At 43.2% G+C, this 22298-nt stretch overlaps 1 protein-coding gene across 2 annotated transcripts in view; it reads left to right on the plus strand.

Moving 5' to 3' along the window:
• Positions 1-22298, plus strand: part of LOC135540277 (voltage-dependent calcium channel subunit alpha-2/delta-2-like) — a 308846-nt gene that overhangs the window by 210625 nt on the left and 75923 nt on the right. For both annotated transcript variants that reach the window (XM_064966836.1, XM_064966837.1), the window contains exons 7-8: positions 11586-11717; positions 11824-11881. In XM_064966836.1, the coding sequence (XP_064822908.1) occupies positions 11586-11717; positions 11824-11881 (190 nt within the window). The remainder of the gene's footprint in view (positions 1-11585; positions 11718-11823; positions 11882-22298) is intronic.

Here is a 22298-nt window from a genome sequence, read left to right on the forward strand (position 1 = left end):
CTATTACCACCACTGTATAGCTGGTTCTATTGAATGTAGATTAGAGGTTATATTACCACCACTGTATAGCTGGTTCTATTGTATTTAGAATAGAGGTTATATTACCACCACTGTATAGCTGGTTCTATTGTATTTAGAATAGAGGTTATATTACCACCACTGTATAGCTGGTTCTATTGAATGTAGTATAGAGGTTCTATTACCACCACTGTATAGCTGGTTCTATTGTATTTAGAATAGAGGTTATATTACCACCACTGTATAGCTGGTTCTATTGAATGTAGAATAGAGGTTATATTACCACCACTGTATAGCTGGTTCTATTGTATTTAGAATAGAGGTTATATTACCACCACTGTATAGCTGGTTCTATTGAATGTAGAATAGAGGTTCTATTACCACCACTGTATAGCTGGTTCTATTGTATTTAGAATATAGGTTATATTACCACCACTGTATAGCTGGTTCTATTGTATTTAGAATAGAGGTTATATTACCACCACTGTATAGCTGGTTCTATTGTATGGAGAAATTAGGTTCTATTACCACCACTATATAGCTGGTTCTATTGTATGTAGAATATAGGTTATATTACCAACACTGTATAGCTGGTTCTATTGTATGGAGAAATTAGGTTATATTACCACCACTGTATAGCTGGTTCTATTGTATGTAGAATAGAGGTTATATTACCAACACTGTATAGCTGGTTATATTGTATGGAGAAATTAGGTTCTATTACCACCACTATATAGCTGGTTCTATTGTATGTAGAATATAGGTTATATTACCACCACTGTATAGCTGGTTCTATTGTATTTAGAATAGAGGTTATATTACCACCACTGTATAGCTGGTTCTATTGTGTTTAGAATAGAGGTTATATTACCACCACTGTATAGCTGGTTCTATTGTATTTAGAATAGAGGTTATATTACCACCACTGTATAGCTGGTTCTATTGAATGTAGATTAGAGGTTCTATTACCACCACTGTATAGCTGGTTCTATTGTACTTAGAATATAGGTTATATTACCACCACTGTATAGCTGGTTCTATTGAATGTAGACTAGAGGTTATATTACCACCACTGTATAGCTGGTTCTATTGTATTTAGAATAGAGGTTATATTACCACCACTGTATAGCTGGTTCTATTGAATGTAGAATAGAGGTTCTATTACCACCACTGTATAGCTGGTTCTATTGTATTTAGAATATAGGTTATATTACCAACACTGTATAGCTGGTTCTATTGTATGGAGAAATTAGGTTCTATTACCACCACTGTATAGCTGGTTCTATTGTATGTAGAAATTGAATGTAGAATAGAGGTTCTATTACCACCACTGTATAGCTGGTTCTAGTGTATTTAGAATATAGGTTATATTACCACCACTGTATAGCTGGTTCTATTGAATGTAGACTAGAGGTTATATTACCACCACTGTATAGCTGGTTCTATTGTATTTAGAATAGAGGTTATATTACCACCACTGTATAGCTGGTTCTATTGAATGTAGAATAGAGGTTCTATTACCACCACTGTATAGCTGGTTCTATTGTATTTAGAATATAGGTTATATTACCACCACTATATAGCTGGTTCTATTGAATGTAGAATAGAGGTTATATTACCACCACTATATAGCTGGTTCTATTGAATGTAGAATAGAGGTTCTATTACCACCACATTATATATAGCTGGTTCTATTGTATGGAGAATTTGTGTTCTATTACCAACACTGTATAGCTGGTTCTATTGTATGGAGAAATGAGGTTCTATTACCACCACTGTTTCTATAACTGGTTCTATTGTATGGAGAAATAAGGTTCTATTGCCACCACTGTATATATAGCTGGTTCTATTGTATGGAGAATTTGTGTTCTATTACCAACACTGTATAGCTTGTTCTATTGTATGGAGAATTTGTGTTCTATTACCAACACTGTATAGCTTGTTCTATTGTATGGAGAATTTGTGTTCTATTACCAACACTGTATAGCTTGTTCTATTGTATGGAGAACATAGGTTCTATTACCACCGCTGTATATATAGCTGGTTCTATTGTATGGAGAATATAGGTTCTATTACCACTGCTGTATATATAGCTGGTTCTATTGTATGGAGAATGTATTTTCTATTACCACCACTGTATATATAGCTGGTTCTATTGTATGGAGAATGTATTTTCTATTACCACCACTGTATATATAGCTGGTTCTATTGTATGGAGAATGTATTTTCTATTACCACCACTGTATATATAGCTGGTTCTATTGTATGGAGAATGTATTTTCTATTACCACCACTGTATATATAGCTGGTTCTATTGTATGGAGAATGTATTTTCTATTACCACCACTGTATATATAGCTGGTTCTATTGTATGGAGAATGTATTTTCTATTACCACCACTGTATATATAGCTGGTTCTATTGTATGGAGAATGTATTTTCTATTACCACCACTGTATATATAGCTGGTTCTATTGTATGGAGAATGTATTTTCTATTACCACCACTGTATATATAGCTGGTTCTATTGTATGGAGAATGTATTTTCTATTACCACCACTGTATATATAGCTGGTTCTATTGTATGGAGAATGTATTTTCTATTACCACCACTGTATATATAGCTGGTTCTATTGTATGGAGAATGTATTTTCTATTACCACCACTGTATATATAGCTGGTTCTATTGTATGGAGAATGTATTTTCTATTACCACCACTGTATATATAGCTGGTTCTATTGTATGGAGAATGTATTTTCTATTACCACCACTGTATATATAGCTGGTTCTATTGTATGGAGAATGTATTTTCTATTACCGCCACTGTATATATAGCTGGTTCTATTGTATGGAGAATGTATTTTCTATTACCACCACTGTATATATAGCTGGTTCTATTGTATGGAAAATGTATTTTCTATTACCACCACTGTATATATAGCTGGTTCTATTGTATGGAGAATGTATTTTCTATTACCACCACTGTATATATAGCTGGTTCTATTGTATGGAGAATGTATTTTCTATTACCACCACTGTATATATAGCTGGTTCTATTGTATGGAGAATGTATTTTCTATTACCACCACTGTATATATAGCTGGTTCTATTGTATGGAGAATGTATTTTCTACTACCAGCAGGGTGCAGTTACATCTCTTGGCCACTCTTCAGAGGAACGGTAAAAAGATATTCATGAAGATAATGACGATAATAATGGTTATTACCTCTTCTAAGGCCTTATCCATTTAATAGCTAGTTCTATCATCCCAAATGTATTTGTTATGTGGGATCGTTTGTATTCCCGCCTGTAATATATCACACCAGACGTGTGTGTGTATATATATATATATATATATATATATATATATATATATATATATATATATATATATATATATATATACATACACTAATGAAGAGCAGCAAATTAAATTGTTTATTGTGTCTGATATAATGTCAGGTTCCATTAGGGATCTGCTGCTAGGGATGATTGCTGGAGTACCATGGCCTGGAGAGCATCCGCAGTTTCACCTTTTCCAGATTTCAGAGAGAGGCCTGTTTCTTAGAAAGATGAGCCTCACAAAGTCCTCAAGGGCCATGCCACAAAGTGCGCAAGGGCCATGCTTGCAAGCAAGCAGGTCGGAGCGAGGGTGAGGGCAGGGGTGAGGTCAAGGGTGAAGGTGGGGGCAGGTCGGGTAAGGGTTAAGGGAGGGGACGAGGGCGAGGGCGAGGGTGAAGAGTGGGGCAGGTCAGGGCGAGGCTGGGAGTGAGGGTTGGGGTGAGGGTGGGGGCAGGTCGGGGCGAGGGTGGGGGTGGGGGCAAGGGTGGGGGAGAGGGCAGATCGAGCCCCTTCTCTCTCTCTCTCTAACCTGACAGTTCGTCAGCAACTCGGAGCAGTAATTGAAAATCATGGGAAAAGTGGATAATGATTGTTTATTTGTGTGAAATTCAAACGAGAAGGGGAGAAGGCTGGACTTGGTGGTTCAGCGGCTTATCTGGCTGTGGTTGGCTGAGTAATTAAATCAGGAAAGCCAGTGAAGTTATGCTCAGCTCAGCGCCTCGTCCTGTTTCTCCTTTAATCAAGAGCCCATTAAACCTCTGATTGCGTGCCCCATCTTCTGACTCCAGCTCAGCTATTAAACAGGTACTGAAAGCCTTTCTCTGTTGAAGGGGGGTTGGTGGCATGCACCGGATGCAAAGTTAGAGATAAATAGCAGGACAGGTATTGGGTTAAGAACTGAAAGCCTTTTATATGGTAGCAGATCACGGGTAATGGGGAGATGAGGAATTGGGTGGGGTGGGGGGGAGTGTTAGGAGAGGGGCATTATAGCACTCACAGGATACAAAGTAGTATATAAAGTGCAAGAGTGGTAATAGAAGGAGAGAGAGTGAGAGTGACATGCTGATGGTGGAATATATGTGGACATGAGTCTAACATTCAACATGTTTTCCAGTTCTGGTTAAATGGGTGATCAGGCCCATAAATCCCTTTCATAAAGTACAACCGACTTGTAAGATATAGCTCTGACCTTGAGTTATACACACACACACACACTAGGAACCATGCTCTTTCCATAACATAGACTGACCAGGTGAAACCAGGGAAACCTATGTTCCTTTATTGATGTCGCAAATCCACTTCAAGCAGGGTAGATGAAGGGGAGGAGACAGGTTAAAGAAGGAATTTTAAGACTTGAGATAATTGAGACATGGATTGTGCATGTGTGCCATTCAGAAGGTGAAAGGGCAAGACAAAATATGTAAGTGCCGTGGAATGGTGCCAAGCACACTGGTTTGAGTGTGTCAAGAACTGCAACGCTGCTTGGTTTTTCACGGTCAACAGTTTTCCATGTGTATCAAGAATGGTTCACCAACCAGAAGACATCCAGGCAACTTGACACAACTGTGGGAACCAACATGGGCCAGCAACCCTGTGGACGCTTTTGACACCTTGTAGAGTCCACGTAACTCAATATTAGGAAGGTTTTCCTAATATTTTGTGCACTCAGTGTATATATATCTTTATATTACAGACTCCCTAATATTTCTATATATCTTAATTATGTTATTTTATTTGGGGGATTTGTGTATATTGTTTTGTATGGCTAGGTATTACTGCACTGTTGGAGTTAGGAACATAAGCATTTCGCTACACCCGTGACAGCATCTGCTAAATATGTGTAGGTGACAAATAACATTTGGTTTGATTTGATTTTTTATTTGATGTCCCAGACACACTGCTCTCTCTGGGTCTGGGCCAGCTCACTACATATACAATATACTGTACATTCTGATGGAGTCAGACCACACTGGCAGAGGGGACAAAGTCATTCAGCCAGAAGAGATATTTGTATTTGTATTTACTATGGATCCCCATTAGTTCCTGCCAAGGCAGCAGCTATTCTTCCTGGGGTCCAGCAAAATTAAGGCAGTTATATACAATTAAAAACATTGTACTACATTCACAACAGATTTCACAACACATTAGGTGTGTAACCACAGGCCACTACCCTACTACCACATATCTACAACACAAAATCCAAGTGTACGTGTGTGTGTAGAGTGTATGTGTGTTTCATCACAGTCCCCGCTGTTCCGTAAGGTGTATTTGTATCTGTTTTTTCAAACAAATGTTATTGCTTGCATGAGTTACCTGCTCTGCTCTTAAATGCAAGTAAAACTAAATGCATGATCTTCAACCGATCCCTGCCCACACCTGTGTCGTGTCTTTGGCTATGCCGGATTAAGTGATATGACATGCTATTCTATAAAATTATTTCTGCGTAATTAATATTACCTGATTATGTAATGTATTTCTTGTGGGGAAAGAGAGGCGGACCAAAATGCAGCGTGGTTAGTTTTGTGCGTCTTTAATAAAGATGAAAATACTACAATCTACAATCGGCTCGAATCGAGCAGATCCTGGCTGGCTGGCGGTTCCGGCAGATCCTGGCTGGCTGGCGGTTCCGGCAGATCCTGGCTGGCTGGCGGTTCCGGCAGATCCTGGCTGACTGGTGGTTCCGGCAGATCCTGGCTGACTGGCGGTTCCGGCAGATCCTGGCTGACTGGCGGTTCCGACAGATCCTGGCTGACTGGCGGTTCCGGCAGATCCTGGCTGACTGGCGGTTCCGGCAGATCCTGGCTGACTGGCGGTCCCGGCAGATCCTGGCTGAATGGCGGATCCTGGCTGAATGGCGGATCCTGGCTGACTGGCGGATCTGGAAGATCCTGGCTGACTGGTGGATCCTGGCTGACTGGCAGTTCTGGCAGATCCTGGCTGAATGGCGGATCCTGGCTGAATGGCAGTTCTGGCAGATCCTGGCTGACTGGTGGATCCTGGCTGAATGGCGGATCCTGGCTGACTGGCGGATCCTGGCTGACTGACAGTTCTGGCAGATCCTGGCTGACTGGCAGTTCTGGCAGATCCTGGCTGAATGGCGGATAATGGCTGAATGGCGGATCCTGGCTGACTGGCGGATCCTGGCTGACTGCCGGATCCTGGCTGACTGACAGTTCTGGCAGATCCTGGCTGACTGGCAGTTCTGGCAGATCCTGGCTGAATGGCGGATCCTGGCTGACAGGCAGTTCTGGCAGATCCTGGCTGAATGGCGGATCCTGGCTGACAGGCAGTTCTGGCAGATCCTGGCTGAATGGCGGATCCTGGCTGAATGGCAGATCCTGGCTGAATGGCAGATCCTGGCAGACTGGCAGTTCTGGCAGATCCTGGCTGAATGGCGGATCTGGCGGCGCTGGGCAGACTGGCGGCACTGGCGGCGCTGGGCAGACTGGCGGCACTGGCGGCGCTGGGCAGACTGGCGGCACTGGCGGCGCTGGGCAGACTGGCGCCACAGGCGGCGCTGGGCAGATTGGCGGCACTGGCGGCGCTGGGCAGACTGGCGGCGCTATGCAGACTGGTGGAACTGGGCAGACTGGCGGCACTGGCGGCGCTGGGCATACTGGCGGCGCTGGGCAGACTGGCGGCGCTGGGCAGACTGGTGGCACTGGCGGCGCTGGGCAGACTGGCGGCACTGGCGGCGCTGGGCAGACTGGCGGCGCTAGGCAGACTGGTGGCACTGGGCAGACTGGCGGCGCTGGGCAGACTGACGGCACTGGCGGCGCTGGGCATACTGGCGGCGCTGGGCAGACTGGCGGCACTGGCGGCGCTGGGCAGACTGGCGGCGCTAGGCAGACTGGCGGCACTGGCGGCGCTGGGCAGACTGGCGGCACTGGCGGCGCAGGGCAGACTGGCGGCACTAGCGGCGCTGGGCAGACTGGCGGCGCTATGCAGACTGGTGGCACTGGGCAGACTGGCGGCACTCGCGGCGCTGGGCATACTGGCGGCGCTGGGCAGACTGGCGGTGCTGGGCAGACTGGCGGCGCTAGGCAGACTGGCGGCACTGGCGGCGCTGGGCAGACTGGCGGCACTGGCGGCGCTAGGCAGACTGGTGGCACTGGGCAGACTGGCGGCGCTGGGCAGACTGGCGGCGCTGGGCAGACTGGCGGCGCTGGGCAGACTGGTGGCACTGGGTAGACTGGCGGCACTGGGCAGACTGGCGGCACTGGGCAGACTGGCAGCGCTGGGCAGACTGATGGCGCTGGCGGCGCAAGGCAGACGGGTAGCTCAGGCGGCGCTGGGTAGACGGGTAGCTCAGGCGGCGCTGGGCAGACGGGTAGCTCAGGCGTCGCTGGACAGAGAAGCTCTGGCAGTGCTGGACAGAGAAGCTCTGGCGCCTCTGGACTGAGGGGCTCTGGCGCCTCTGGACTGAGGGGCTCTGGCGCCTCTGGACTGAGGGGAGGAAACTCTGGTAGCGCCGGACAGGCGGGAGCACCTGTGTTGATGGGACGGAGAGACAGCCTGGTGCGGGGTGCCGGCACTGGTGGTACCGGACTGGGGACACATACCTCAAGGCGAATGCCTTGCCTACTATGCCAAACCAACAGCCTTCTCTCTACTCTGTCCAATATATCCTCAACACTCTCAGACTCAGCATTCAGCTTCGCCGACAGCTCCAAATCCATCCATGGCTCCTTAGAGTAAACAGGGGGAGTTGGCTCAGGTCTGACTCCTGACTCTGCCACACTCTCCCTGTGCCACCCCCCCAAGAAATTTTTGGGGCTGCCTCTCGGGCTTCCAGCCGCTCTGCCGTGCTAGCTCCTCATGCTGCTGCTTTTGCTGCTGCTGCTGTTGCTCCTGCTGCACCTGTTGCTTCTCCTGCTGCTGCTGTTGCTGCTGCCTCTGTTTACCACGCCGCTTGGTCCTTGGTTGGTGGGTGATTCTGTAATGGTTTTCTTGTGGGGAAAGAGAGGCGGACCAAAATGCAGCATGGTTAGTTTTGTGCATTTTTAATAAAGATGAAAATACTACAATCTACAAAACAAGAAACGTGCAAAAACCAAAACAGTCCTATCTGGTGCCACAAACACAAAGACAGGAACAATCACCCACAAAACCCAACACAAAACAGGCTACCTAAATATGGTTCCCAATCAGAGACAATGACTAACACCTGCCTCTGATTGAGAAACATATCAGGCCTAACATAGAAATGGACAAACCAGACACACAACACAGAATGCCCACCCAGCTCACATCCTGACCAACACTAAAACAAGGAAAACACACACGAACGATGGTCAGAACGTGACAGATTGAGCTAATCATGTAATGGTAATTAACTAGGAATCGGGCACCACGAAATAATATGTATAGAGCTGTTATCTTCCGAATAAACTCTTAAAGACCGAGTAAAATTTTACGTCAATAGCAGTCAATATTAATCGTCATCTAAATTCTTGGTTATCTGCACGAACCAAGTTGAATCAGCAATACAAAATTGGGTTTAATTATTTGTTTACTAAATACCTAACTTATCACACAGAATTACACATACACATATTTTAACTTGATTACAAATTACGTCATAAAGGAAAATGTCCCTAGCGGGCGGAACAGATATGACAGCATGTTACACAAAAGAAAAGGGGCTGGGTTTTAGTGAAAGAGCGGGAAGACTGAGGAACAAAGAGCGAAGCTGTGCTATCGTAAATACAGTATCTTATGCATTCTAAATTACCGCCCATTTGGAAAAGGAAAATGCTATAAATATTTACTCTGAGCTATGCTTCGGTAGGTTGGTGGTAGATGAAAGGCCGTGTTGCCCAACCGAGTCCTTTGAAGAATGTCTTGGCTGGTAATTGGATACGTTGAAGTAATGTTGTTGTGTGGTAGACGGAATACTCTGTTCCTTCCTAACCCTCATTTGCAGCGGCTGTTGCTAACTCAACGGCTAGGAGGTATCACTTCCATAGTGAATAAGTGTTCAAAGTTCATACCATTCGCAACCAAAGCTCACGCTGATGTTGGCTTCCATCTGTAGTTATTATCTGAACCATTCTGACATCGGACTGTCGTCCTCACAACAGGAGGTTACATTGTCGTCAAGGGCTTATATAGGAAGGGAGAGGAGGGCGTATTTGAAAGGTTTTATAGCCCATTTCCCTTCACAGGGGCGGGCCACTGATTGAGCAGAGCCCTATCTTATGAAAACCCAAATCTCACATTTTAGAAGCTAAAATCACATTTCATCCCATCATGAATAATTTTATATTCAAACATTTAAATTGACAACAATTCCATGTGAATCCGATAACGCTGATGTGTAGACTTTCCACTGTAGAGTTTGTCATCTTATCATTGATGAGAATGTCTCAGATGACAACCAAACTGGCATCATATTCATTAAGTACCACCGCATATGTTCCATTGGTCGGATTACCAGAATATAGTTAATTTCCCCCCACCTTCTGATGTTCCCAGAATCTCTATGTTAACCAAGGATTTTGCAAATGTAACATCAGTAGGGTAGAGAGAGGAAAAGGGGGAAAGAGGTATTTATGACGGTCATAAACCTACCCCCAGGCCAACGTCATGACACCTGCCTGCCTGTCCAGCATCACTACTCTGTACGGTTCTGACTTAGAATATGTGAACAACTACAAATGCCTAGATGTCTGGTTAGACTGTAAACTTTCCTTCCAGACTCACATTAAGCATCTCCAATAAATCTAGAATTGGCTTCCTATTTCACAACAAAGCATCTTTCACTCATGCTGCCAAACATACCCTCGTAAAACTGAATATCCTACCGATCCTTGACTTTTGCGATGTCATTTACAAAATAGCCGCCAACACTCTACTCAGCAAATTGGATGCAGTCTATCACAGTGCCATCCTTTTTGTCACCAAAGCCCCATATACTACCCACCACTGTGACCTGTATGCTCTCGTTGGCTGGCCCTCTCTTCATATTCGTCGCCAAACCCACCGGCTCCAGGTCATCTATAAGTCTTTGCTAGGTAAAGCCCCGCTTTATCTCAGCTCATTGGTCACCATAGCAGCACCCACTCGTAGCACGCGCTCCAGCAGGTATATCTCACTGGCCACCCCCAAAGCCTATTCCTATTTGGCCGCCTTTCCTTCCAGTTCTCTGCTGCCAATGACTGGAACGAACTGCAAAAATCACTGAAGCTGGAGACTCATATCTCCCTCACTAACTTTAAGCACCAGCTGTCAGAGCAGCTCACAGATCACAGGCACCTATACATAGCACATCTGTAAATAGCCCATCCAACTACCTCATCCCCATACTGTTATATATTTTATTTATTTTGCTCCTTTGCACCCCAGTATCTTCACTTGCATACTCATCTTCTGCACATCTATCACTCCAGAGCTTAATTTCTATATTGGAATTATTTCGCCACTATGGCCTATTTATTGCCTTAACTCCCTTATCCTACCTCATTTGCACACACTCTATATAGACTTTTTCAATTCTATTATTGACTTTATGTTTGTTTATTCCATGTGTAACTCTGTGTTGTTGTTTTTGTCGCACTGCTTTGCTTTATCTTGGCCAGGTCGCAGTTGTAAATGAGAACTTGTTCTCAACTAGCCTACCTGGTTAAATAAAGGTGAAATAAAAAATAAATAAAAACCTGATGTGGAATAGAGTTCCATGTAGTGATGTCTCTGTTTAGTACTGTGCGCCTCCCGTAGTCTGTTCTGGACTTGGGGACTGTGAAGAGACCTCTGGTGGCATGTCTTGTGAGGTATGCATGGGTGTCTGAGCTGTGTGCTGGTAGTTTAAACAGACATTTCGGTGCATTCAGTATGTTCATAGTTCTAGTGATGACGTCAATCTCTATTGATGACGTCAGTCTCTTCTCTATTTTGAGCCAGGAGAAATTGACATGCATATTATTAATGTTAGGTCTCGGTGTACATTTAAGGGCCAACCGTTTTGCCCTGTTCTGGGCCAATTGTAATTTTCCTTCTTTGTGGCACCTGACCACACGACTGGACAGTAGTCCAGGTGTGACAAAACTAGGGCCTGTAGGACATCATATTGTCCTGGATTACTTCTTCATTATCCTGGACACCCAGTATAAGTATGTGATCTGCTCTACCCCCAGTGCTAGTGTGGTCATTGCCATGTTGATTGTGCTGTACTGTACACACTATGTTGATAGTGTGTCCTCCTCTCCTCTCATCCTGTCCTGCAGCACCAGTCATCCTGAATGAACTGAACTGGACCCAGGCTCTGGAGAGGGTTTTCATTGATAACCGCCGGGAGGACAGCTCTCTGCGCTGGCAGGTGTTCGGCAGCGCCACGGGGGTCACAAGATATTACCCAGGTAGGTCCCGGATCGTTATTAATAAGGGTATTATCAAGTTGAACTATAAATAAAGAAGATCAAGCTGATGTTCAGAATGATGTTTTACATTTCTTCCTTTTCCCAGCCACTCCATGGAGAGCACCCAATAAGATTGACCTGTATGACGTCCGCAGGCGGCCATGGTGGGTACACTGAAAATCTGTGTTTTTGCATGTGATTGTTTTTGCATTGATTGATTAATCTTATGCTACACAAAGATGAATAGCATACATTTTTCTAAACTAATCCAATCAGTTAGATCGTTTTCGCCAGTAGAAGAGTAGATTTTAAAATTTTGCTTCTGTAGTCTCACCAGGGTGCCTGCGCACCAGCCTCTATAAAGCCTCACAGTGGAGTTGTCATAATACCCACTAAAACCTAGTGGTTAAACAAGGAAATGTTTTCAATCGTTTTTCCACCATTTATTTTCCCATATGGGATTTTATAAACACTTAAAATAAGGGCTGTGTTTCGTGTAGTCTTACCCTGTCTTGACGTTTTGTTAACCGTGTAAAACTCTCTTGGACGAGGTGACTTTTGTTTTTATTTGGCTCTATTTACGCTCATATTTGAAAATGCTAATTAGCGTTCAAGTAGGCATCATGCAAAACTACAAATCCCTGAAAGCTCCTGCACGTCATCTCTAGCTGATACCTTTGCTAACAGGTATTGTGTCAATTTAAAACTTGCACAAGTTCACAGAATTGTCCATTTAAAGAAATGTAGCTATTTTATTACTACATTTAGCTAACATTAGATAGTTAATCCAGAGATTCTTACCTTTGCCTCAATTCAGCAGTCTCATCCAGATCATCATGGCATTTGTAGTTCTTTATAATAGCCACATTTGCAGCTAATTAGCGTTTCATTTTGGGGGGGTTAAATAAAAGTCACCTTGTCCTAGAGAGATTTACACAGTTTTCAAAATGTCATGCCAGGATAAGCCTCTATGGGAAAATGAAAGGTGGGAAAATTATTGGAACCATTTCCCTTTTTGACCGCTAGGTTTTATGGTCCAGGATAATCAATATGTCTTTCGCACACAGGGAAATCATATTGAAGATGTGGCTTAGTGGGGATGTGGCTTTCAATTAGGTATTTTTGGCCACCCGTGAGTGGAAATGTTGTACCAGTTTAAGTGGTCTATGGTTATGTTCATTAAAGTTTGAGCATGTCTGCTGACAGTTTTGAGGTCTTTATAAATGCGTACATAAGAGCATGTGGCAAAGACTTGTAAATATTTAAATATTATTGTAATATCCTTAACCCAACACTGAAATCAAATCAAATTTTATTTGTCATATACACATGGGGAGCAGATGTTAATGCGAGTGTAGCAAAATGCTTCTGCTTCTAGTTCTGACAGTGCAGTAATATCCAACAAGCAATCTAACAATTCCTCAACTACCTAATACACACAAATCTAAAAGGGTGAATGAGAACATGTACGTATAAGTAAATGGATGAGCAATGGCCGAGTGGCATAGGCAAGGTGCAATAGATGGTATAAAATACAGTATATACATGTGATATGAGTAATGTAAGATATGTAAACATTATTAAAGTACCATTATTTAGAGTGGCATTGTATAAAGTGACTAGTGATCCATTTATTAAAGTGGCCAGCGATTGGGTCTCAATGTAGGCAGCAGCCTCTCTGAGTTAGTGATTGCTGTTTAGCAGTCTGATGGCCTTGAGATAGAAGCTGTTTTTCAGTCTCTCGGTCCCAGCTTTGATACACCTGTACTGACCTCACCTTCTGGATGGGAGCTGTGTGAACAGGCAGTGGCTCAGGTTCTTGATGTCCTTGATGATCGTTTTGGCCTTCCTGTGACATCGGGTGCTGTAGGTGTCAAGGAGAGCAGATAGTTTGCCCCCGGTGATGCGTTGTGCAGACCGCACCACCCTCTGGAGAGCCTTGCGGTTGAGGGCGGTGCAGTTGCCGTACCAGGCTGTGATACAGCCCGCCAGGATGCTCTTGATTGTGCATCTGTAAAAGTTTGTCAGGGTTTTGGGTGACAAGCCAAATTTCTTCAGCCTCCTGAGCTTGATGAGGCGTTGTTCTTCTTCACCACACTGTCTGTGTGAGTGGACCATTTCAGTTTGTCTGTGTCGTGTATGCCTAGGAACTTAAACTTTCCACCTTCTCCACTGCTGTCCCTTCGATGTGGATAGGGGGGTTTCCTGAAGTCCACAATCATCTCCTTTGCTTTGTTGATGTTGATTGAGAGGTTGTTTTCCTGAGACCACACTTCGAGTGCCCCCACCTCCTCCCTGTAGGCTGTCTCGTAGTTGTTGGTAATCAAGCCCAACTGTTGTGTCATCTGCAAACGTGATTACTGAGTTGGAGGCGTGCATGGCCACACAGTCATGGGGGAACAGGGAGTACAGGAGGGGGCTGAGCACGCACCCTTGTTTGGGCCCCAGTGTTGAGGATCAGCGAAATAGAGATGTTGTTTCCTTCACCACCTGGAGTGGCTTGTCTGAAAGTCCAGGACCCAGTTGCACAGGGCAGGGTTGAGACCCAGGGCCTCCAGCTTGATGATGAGCTTGGAGGGTACTATGGTGTTGAATGCTGAGCTGTAGTCAATGAACAGCATTCTTACATAGGTATTCCTTTTGTCCAGATGGGATAGGGCAGCGTGCAGTGTGATGGCGATTACGTCGTCTGTGGACCTGTTGGGACAGTATGCAAACTGAAGTAGGTCTAGGGTAGCCGGTTAGGTGAAGGTGTTATGATCCTTGACTAGCCTCTCAAAGCACTTCATGATGACAGCAGTGAGTGCTACGGGGCAGTCGTCATTTAGTTCAGTTATCTTTGCATTCTTGGTTACAGCAACAATGGTAGCCACCTTGAAGCATGTGGGGACAACAGACTGGGATAGGGAGCGATTGAATATGGGGCGTAGTCCTTGTTAACGGGCCGCGACGGTGGCACTGTGTTATCCTCGAAGCGGGCAAAGAAGGCATTTAGTTAGTCTGGAAGCGTGACGTCGGTATCCGTGGCGTGTCTGGTTTTCTTTTTGTAGTCCGTGATTTCCTGTAGACTCTGCCGAATACGTCTCTTGTCTGAGCCGTTGAATTGCGACTCCACCCTGTCCCTGTACTGGCATTTCGCTTGTTTGATTGCCTTCCAGAGGGAATAACTACACTGTTTATATTCAGTCATATTCCCAGACCTCTTTCCATGGTTAAATGCGGTGGATTGCACTTTCAGTTTTGCACTTATGCCGCCATCCGTCCCCGGTTTCTGGTTGGGGCAGGTTTTAATGGTCACAGTGGGTACAACATCTCCAGTGCACTTCTTTATAAACTCACTCACCGAGTCAGCGTATAGGTTGATTTTCTTCTTCGAATGACCTTGTCAAGAGATACGGACCACTTGGTAATTGAATAACACCATTGGTGTAAACTACATACACTTCCTAGTGTTAAAATACTACATCAGGTGTAATTTCATAACACTGAAAGTGTTAATTCCCTAACACTGACAAAGTTTAACAGTGTCAGCACTAAGCAGTGTTCATTTAACACTCAAAAGTGTGACTCCTTATAGACACTGGCCCAGTGTTAAATGTAAGACTGTCAATGCTGATTTAACACTGGAGAGTTTGCTGTGGTTTAATGTTTATTTTCTACAGAATCCTGCTTTATTCTAGGATATGCTATTCAATCTGAGGACAATAACATTATTTGGTTTGATATTAATGGTTCAAATTGTATATGCTTCCAATACACTTGCAACATCTCAATGAATTAAAGCAATATGTATTATAAACACATTTTATTGTTCCTGATGCACATACTATAGAATGCCAGATATTCTGGTATCAAATATTTAAGCCCCACATATTTAAATATTTGGAATTAGAACTCTGTCATTGTCTTGTAGTGGGAAATCTAATGTAATCAACCCTATATTGTGTTCCTGCAGACAGTCTACCATGAACCTTAGTTGTCTCTCTTTCCTCCGAACTTAAAGGAATACTTCAGGGCAATGAAGCCCGACTTCTCCGTTGCCAGATTGAGATGGGTTTGTGGATACCATTTTATGTCTCTGCGTGCTGTTTGAAGGAAGTTGCTACCTAATATTAACACAATGTCTGGAATTCTATAGTAACTGCTAGCATGCTAGTAGATACCATAGACTTCCAGGCATTGTGCAAACACTAGTTAGCATTGGCTCGCAAAACTACCTCAAACTTCCTTCATTCTGGAGTCATAAAAATGGATTCCATGAGTTCATCAGACTCCCTTTAATAGAATAGTGCTGTCCTTTGTTTCAGGCCGTTGAGGTTAAATCATTATCTAACCCCTATTTACCTCAGTGAGTTACCACAGAGAAATGATTCTCTTCAATGACCACAGCCAAGTGGCAAATAAGATATGGAATAGTAGCATTGCTGTGTTGTGTTAAGTGTTCACCTGCCATTTGGCTTGTGAATCCCTACTGTGTCGTGTTAAGTGTTCACCTGCCATTTGGCTTGTGAATCCCTACTGTGTCTCAGATCTCTGCTAGGGCCAGGGTTCAGAGAGGATGCCAGTTTGACGTTTTCGACAGCACAGGGGTGTGTGCGGCCAAACAGCCCCCACTCACCCCTCCATCCCTCCATCCTGCCTCCACCTGTCATAGTCGCTCTATGGAATAGTTGCCTGTTGCCTGGCCACAGATTAAAGCACCTTGGGCATAATCATGACAGCCACGTTGATTAGAGTTGATGGTGGTTTCTGTCCCTGGCTGTCTCTCTGTGTCCATCTCCAACTATGCCTGGTTGGCTGTTTCAGGTCAGGCCAGGGGTTGGCCAGGGGTGTTGGATGGGCAGGACACCAATGCACTGAGACAAACAACAACCTCCTACTGTTTAGGAGTAACATACTTACAGTATACTCTAGGTTTATTTGTCAGGTAAAGAAGCAATGTATTTATATCAATATAAACAAAATAGAGTATGGTTGCCTGGCTACTCAGACCCCTGAGTGGCCAAGCGGTCTAAGGCACTGCATCTCAGTGCAAGAAATGTCACTGCAGTCCCTGGTTCGATTCCAGTCTGTATCACATCCGGCTTTGATTGCAAGTCCCATAGGATGGCACACAATTGGTCCGTGTTTGGACGGGGTAGGACGTCATTGTAAATAAGAATTTGTTCTTAACTGACTTGCATAGTTAAATAAAGGTTAAAAAAATAAATAAATACAAAAACAATTCTCCAGCCAAATGCTACTCCATGACCACAGATGTTAGTTTCTTATCCACAATGAGTTTGGATCTGAGTACGTCCCCCATCCATCACCGAATGAGAACACATTCGTGGCTGCCTGATTTGTCCTGAAACCGATGGATTGTGCCATAGCCAGAACACAAATGGGTAAAGAGGCATTTTTTAAAATTTGGCTTTGGCTTTGATAGTCTGATTTGGTTAGAGACAATCCAACCACCGATTACTTTGTTTTGTACAACGCCTCGCGCTCCTCATCACCACAAATCACTTCAATGATGGTAGTCTCAGACTAAAGTTTGTTGCGAACAACAGAGCAGCGGAAGAATTTAGTGTCAGTCGTGAGACTAAGAGTATGCCTCATTACACACCCATATTAACATGCTATTACAAACAGTTACACACACATATAAAAGCTACTAAAAAGGTTAGACTGAGTTGAAGGTGAGGGAGAAGCTAATGCTAAGCTGAACTAAACTTTTTGTCAAGTAGATGTATTTGTCAAGTTTGTATTTATTTATTTTTTGTTTCATCTTTATTTAACCAGGTAGGCTAGTTGAGAACACCTTTATTTAACCAGGTAGTCTAGTTGAGAACACCTTTATTTAACCAGGTAGGCTAGTTGAGAACACCTTTATTTAACCAGGTAGTCTAGTTGAGAACACCTTTATTTAACCAGGTAGGCTAGTTGAGAACACCTTTATTTAACCAGGTAGGCTAGTTGAGAACACCTTTATTTAACCAGGTAGGCTAGTTGAGAACACCTTTATTTAACCAGGTAGGCTAGTTGAGAACAAGTTCTCATTTACAATTGCGACCTGGCCAAGATAAAGCAAAACAGGTTGACACATACAACAACACAGAGTTACACATGGAATAAACAAACATACAGTCAATAATACAGTAGAAAAAGTCTATATACAGTGTGTGCAAATGAGGTGAGATAAGGGAGGTAAAGGCAATAAATAGGCCATGGTGGCGAAGTAATTACAATAGGTATACTTTACAATATACCAATTAAACACTGGAATGGTAGAAGATGAAGATGAATGTGCAAGTAGAGATACTGGGGTGCAAAGGAGCAAAATAAATAAATAAATACAGTAATTGGGATGAGGTCGTTGGAAGTAAATGTAACGGTTTTCTTCCTGGGAAGGAGAGGAGGACCAAAATGCAGCGTGGTTATTTATAAACATCTTTAATGAAAGATGAAAACCGTGAACACTATACAAAATACAAAATAAGAAAATGTAGCAAAACCGAAACAGTCCTAACTGGTGCAGAGAACACAGAGACAGGAAACAATCACCCACAAGATACCTAAAGAATATGGCTGCCTAAATATGTTTCCCAATCAGAGACAAGGATAAACACCTGCCTCTGATTGAGAACCACTCCAGGCAACCATAGACTTACCTAGAACACTCAACTGAACACAACCCCATAGACTACATAACCCCTAGACAAAACAAGACACATAAATCACCCATGTCACACCCTGGCCTAAACAACATAATAAAGAACAACACAGAATACTAAGGCCAGGGCGTGACAGTAAAGGTGCAGTGTATTCATATCAATATGAACAACCTAGAGCAGGGTATCCCTTACGAAAAAAGATTGCAGTCAGAGTGCAGTTTAACTGCATGATGTGGCAAATACTGCATCCAAAATAACAGTGTTTTTTACTACAGCTATTCTGCAGTCCAAAATACGACAGTTGACTGCAGTTACTACACTTTTACTGCAGCCTTTTCTAGTAAGGGTATCTAACTCCATCACCCCTCACCCCCCCCACCCCCCCCACTCCCCGTGGGGCTCTCACACAATAACTGTAAAACACTGTTCACCTCCACATGAACACGACGTAATTAGGTTGTTTGTGTTAACGTGATGCAGTACACCGCTGACATGTTGAAAGGAGGATCATGTCCTTGTTTTTCTCAGTACATGTACATTCACTTCCAACATACAATATGGCAACCCATTTTAATTCACTTACACATGAGAAGAGTCTTCCTTGAGGCAGAAAGAATCGAAGAGAGAAAGAGAGATAGCTGTGAGAAAGGAGGGGATTTGGGATTCAGACAGGGGTAGAAAGAGAGGGATGTTTTCCACGGAAGAGCACCATGTCATCCCCTGGTTCTCCATGTTTGTCACTGCCATTTCTCCCATGTTTCTCCTCTCTGCCTGTTGGTCTCCGACTCTCCATCCATCCTATCTGAAAGCTCCTGTGGCATGTTGCCTAGCAACCTGTGCCCATGCAGCCTTCAGAGGCGTTACCGTGGCAGGGAGTGCCATGATGTGTCAGGTCAAGCTTGTATGATTATGGTCTAACGCTGCGTCCGGTTGTGACACTCTCTTGAGGGGTCAGCCAATCACAGGGGGCTGAAAGATAGCCCATTGGATTAGGTAAGCCAATCACGTGTGTGTTAGGTGACAGCAATAGACCTTTCAAGGGAATAGGGGTAGCACATAATGGTTAAACAACACATACACAGACACACATACGTGACCGACCGGCTCAATTTGGTCTTAGCAAAATTCGAAATTGTGTTTTTTACATTGGATGAAATTATATATCATTCACTACACCTGTCGGACAATGGGAAAGTCATTCTGCTTTGAAAGTTGATAAACTTGTAACCTCTCTTTTGAGAAAATGGCCCCTGAATGTTTTGGTACCTACTGGAGAGCTCTTCTTTGTCTTTAAAAAAATATATATATTTTACCTTTATTTAACCAGGTAGGCCTGTTGAGAAGTTCTCATTTACAACTGCAACCTGGCCAAGATAAAACAAAGCAGTGTGACATAAACAACACAGTTACACAACAAATATACAGTCAATAACACAATAGAAAAATCTATATACTGTGTGTGCAAATATAGTAAGATTAGGGAGGTAAGGCAAGAAATAGGCCATAGTGGTGAAATCATTTCATTTTAGCAATTAAACACTGGAGTGATAGATATGCAGAAGATGAATGTGCAAGTAGAGAAACTGGGGTGCAAAGGAGAAAAAAATAAAAATAACAATATGGGGATGAGGTAGTTGGATGGGCTATTACACATGGGCTGTTTACAGGTGCAATGATCGGTAAGCTGACAGCTTATGCTTTAAGTTAATGAGGGAGATATAAGACTTCAGTGATTTTTGCAATTAATTTCAGGCATTGGCAGCAGAGAACTGTCTACACCCATTCAGCATCGTTCACACCCGTTTAAGCTTTAGACCCACCCATCTATTTAAGGGTTCACATGTGAGGCTATGTACTAAACAACCAAAGAATTTAAAACGAAATGCTGCTTTATACTACAGGTGTTTGTATATTTAATCTAGAGTTCCAGAGTGTGCTCTGGGCAATGTCAGATTGGCTGTTGGTAAATTCAGAGCATTTCACACTCAGAGCATTCAGAGTGCACACTGGACGCTCTGGACGAAAAGTAGAGTTGATCCGAGCGTTCTGACTTAACAACAGCAGTCAAGCACCCAAGCTAACTGGCTAGTGTTGGCTAGCTTTCTAGCTACTTCCAGAGACAAAAGAGAGAACAGCTCATTTTACTCGACCCTGGAGCAGCTGGTTAGGCTGTTTTTATGTTATGCGCAGCTTTGGTGACTGCAAATGTGTTGTTGGCAACAATTTAATTACGCTTTTTTGCCAACGTTTACTGACACTGGCCATATTCAACGGGTGTTGAGCGTTCATAAATGCATCAGTTATTCTGATCTCTGGCACACTCAGATGAAAGTGCTCTGAAATCGGAGTAGCTAGCCAGAGCGAATTTACCAGCTACGTCTATCGACAGTTGTCGCACTGACATCATAAACATTGTATTGAAATAGTTACCAGCTAATGTTAGCTAGCTAGGTGTAATTTATGAAAATGTAGCTAACTAGACTATCTTACATGGATGGGCGCTTCTCCCTCTCTGTCACAGATGCCATGGTTGCCCTTAGTTTGAAGATGTAATCCGGAGACAGGTGTTTTATACAACAGCCTTCTGTGTGTTCTCTTTTTGACTCCGTCTGCACATTTACAATCAAACGCCAGAATTTTCTCCATCTCCTTAGCTATTATACTCTAATTCCACTGATTTCAAAATGTGGTCCTCCAGAAAGTGGAGAGCAACACTTATGCAATTCTACTACATGATATCATTCAAAAAAGCTGCGTTAGAAAGGATTACAACTGTGACACAGTGCCTTAGACCACTGAACCACTCGGGAGTCCATGGTAGTCAACATATCTATAATTAGATACATGCAGCCTCTCTTCTGTCATTACTTCCCTAGAAGACTAAATAAACCATTGATCACCCGAATAATGTCATAAATCGATGAATGCTTCAATCTAGTTGACATCGGTAAAGTTTTCTCATTTATCTCAACTTTTCTTGCACTGCAGATGTTTAGGGACCGGTGAGGAAATGCAATAACAAAAGAAAATCAGTAACATTTTCTGTGCAAAATGTTCAAATGACATCAGTTTCAAGGAAATACAAAGCAGTGAAAGCACCTAACATATTTCTGATAAGATTTCAGTTTGGCCTGGTTGCATATTTTATGTGGTTGAAATAATGTCAGCTTTTATGTTGCTGATAAAGATAGTACCTTTACAGATGATCCCTAACTGTGCATTCATTCTCTCAAGATTCTGAAATAAATTATATTTCTCCACTGTTCATGAGTCAAAATGTACATGTGGTGTATCATTTTACTGCAAGAAATGCTTAATGGTGCAGGAGTTAATGTTATATTAGACTATGTGAGAGGTTATAGACCTAAAGCCAGTGTCCAGATTTCAGTTAGGCTACTATTCCATTTAACCCATCTGAACAGTAGGCTACAGTTCCCGTCTTACGACTCTTGAATTTGCATATAGCACCTCACAATCATCGCACGTTACATAACTGCTTTCATTTCTTTTACCACTTCACAAAATCTTTCACATAAATTACATTACTGTTCTGGCCCTCCATTTTATTTCATTTCCACTTTTCATTTCGTCGATTTTCTCTTATTGAATTAAACTCTGACATTGTCCTTTTTGCCTCAGTGGATTGATATGCACTTTTCTGGCCAAGTTCTGGAAAGCATTTGGTGATTGCCGTGTATTTGGCGCGCTACAGTTGGGCCCTGAAGCTTAGGCTACGCACTAACACCAGATCAAAATGAGGAACAAAAACCCTCAATGTAGCCTATAGATATGAATTAAACAACAATTATAAATGTATGAATTTTTTTATGCATCTTTTTTATCGATGACCGCCACCCACCCGCTCTTCTTCCACAAAATACAGTATTTCATGACCCTAAACACACCTGTCCCGCGGATATAACCG

The sequence above is a fragment of the Oncorhynchus masou genome, chromosome 5 (genome assembly GCF_036934945.1).
Source record: "Oncorhynchus masou masou isolate Uvic2021 chromosome 5, UVic_Omas_1.1, whole genome shotgun sequence".
Taxonomy (NCBI): Eukaryota; Metazoa; Chordata; class Actinopteri; order Salmoniformes; family Salmonidae; genus Oncorhynchus; species Oncorhynchus masou.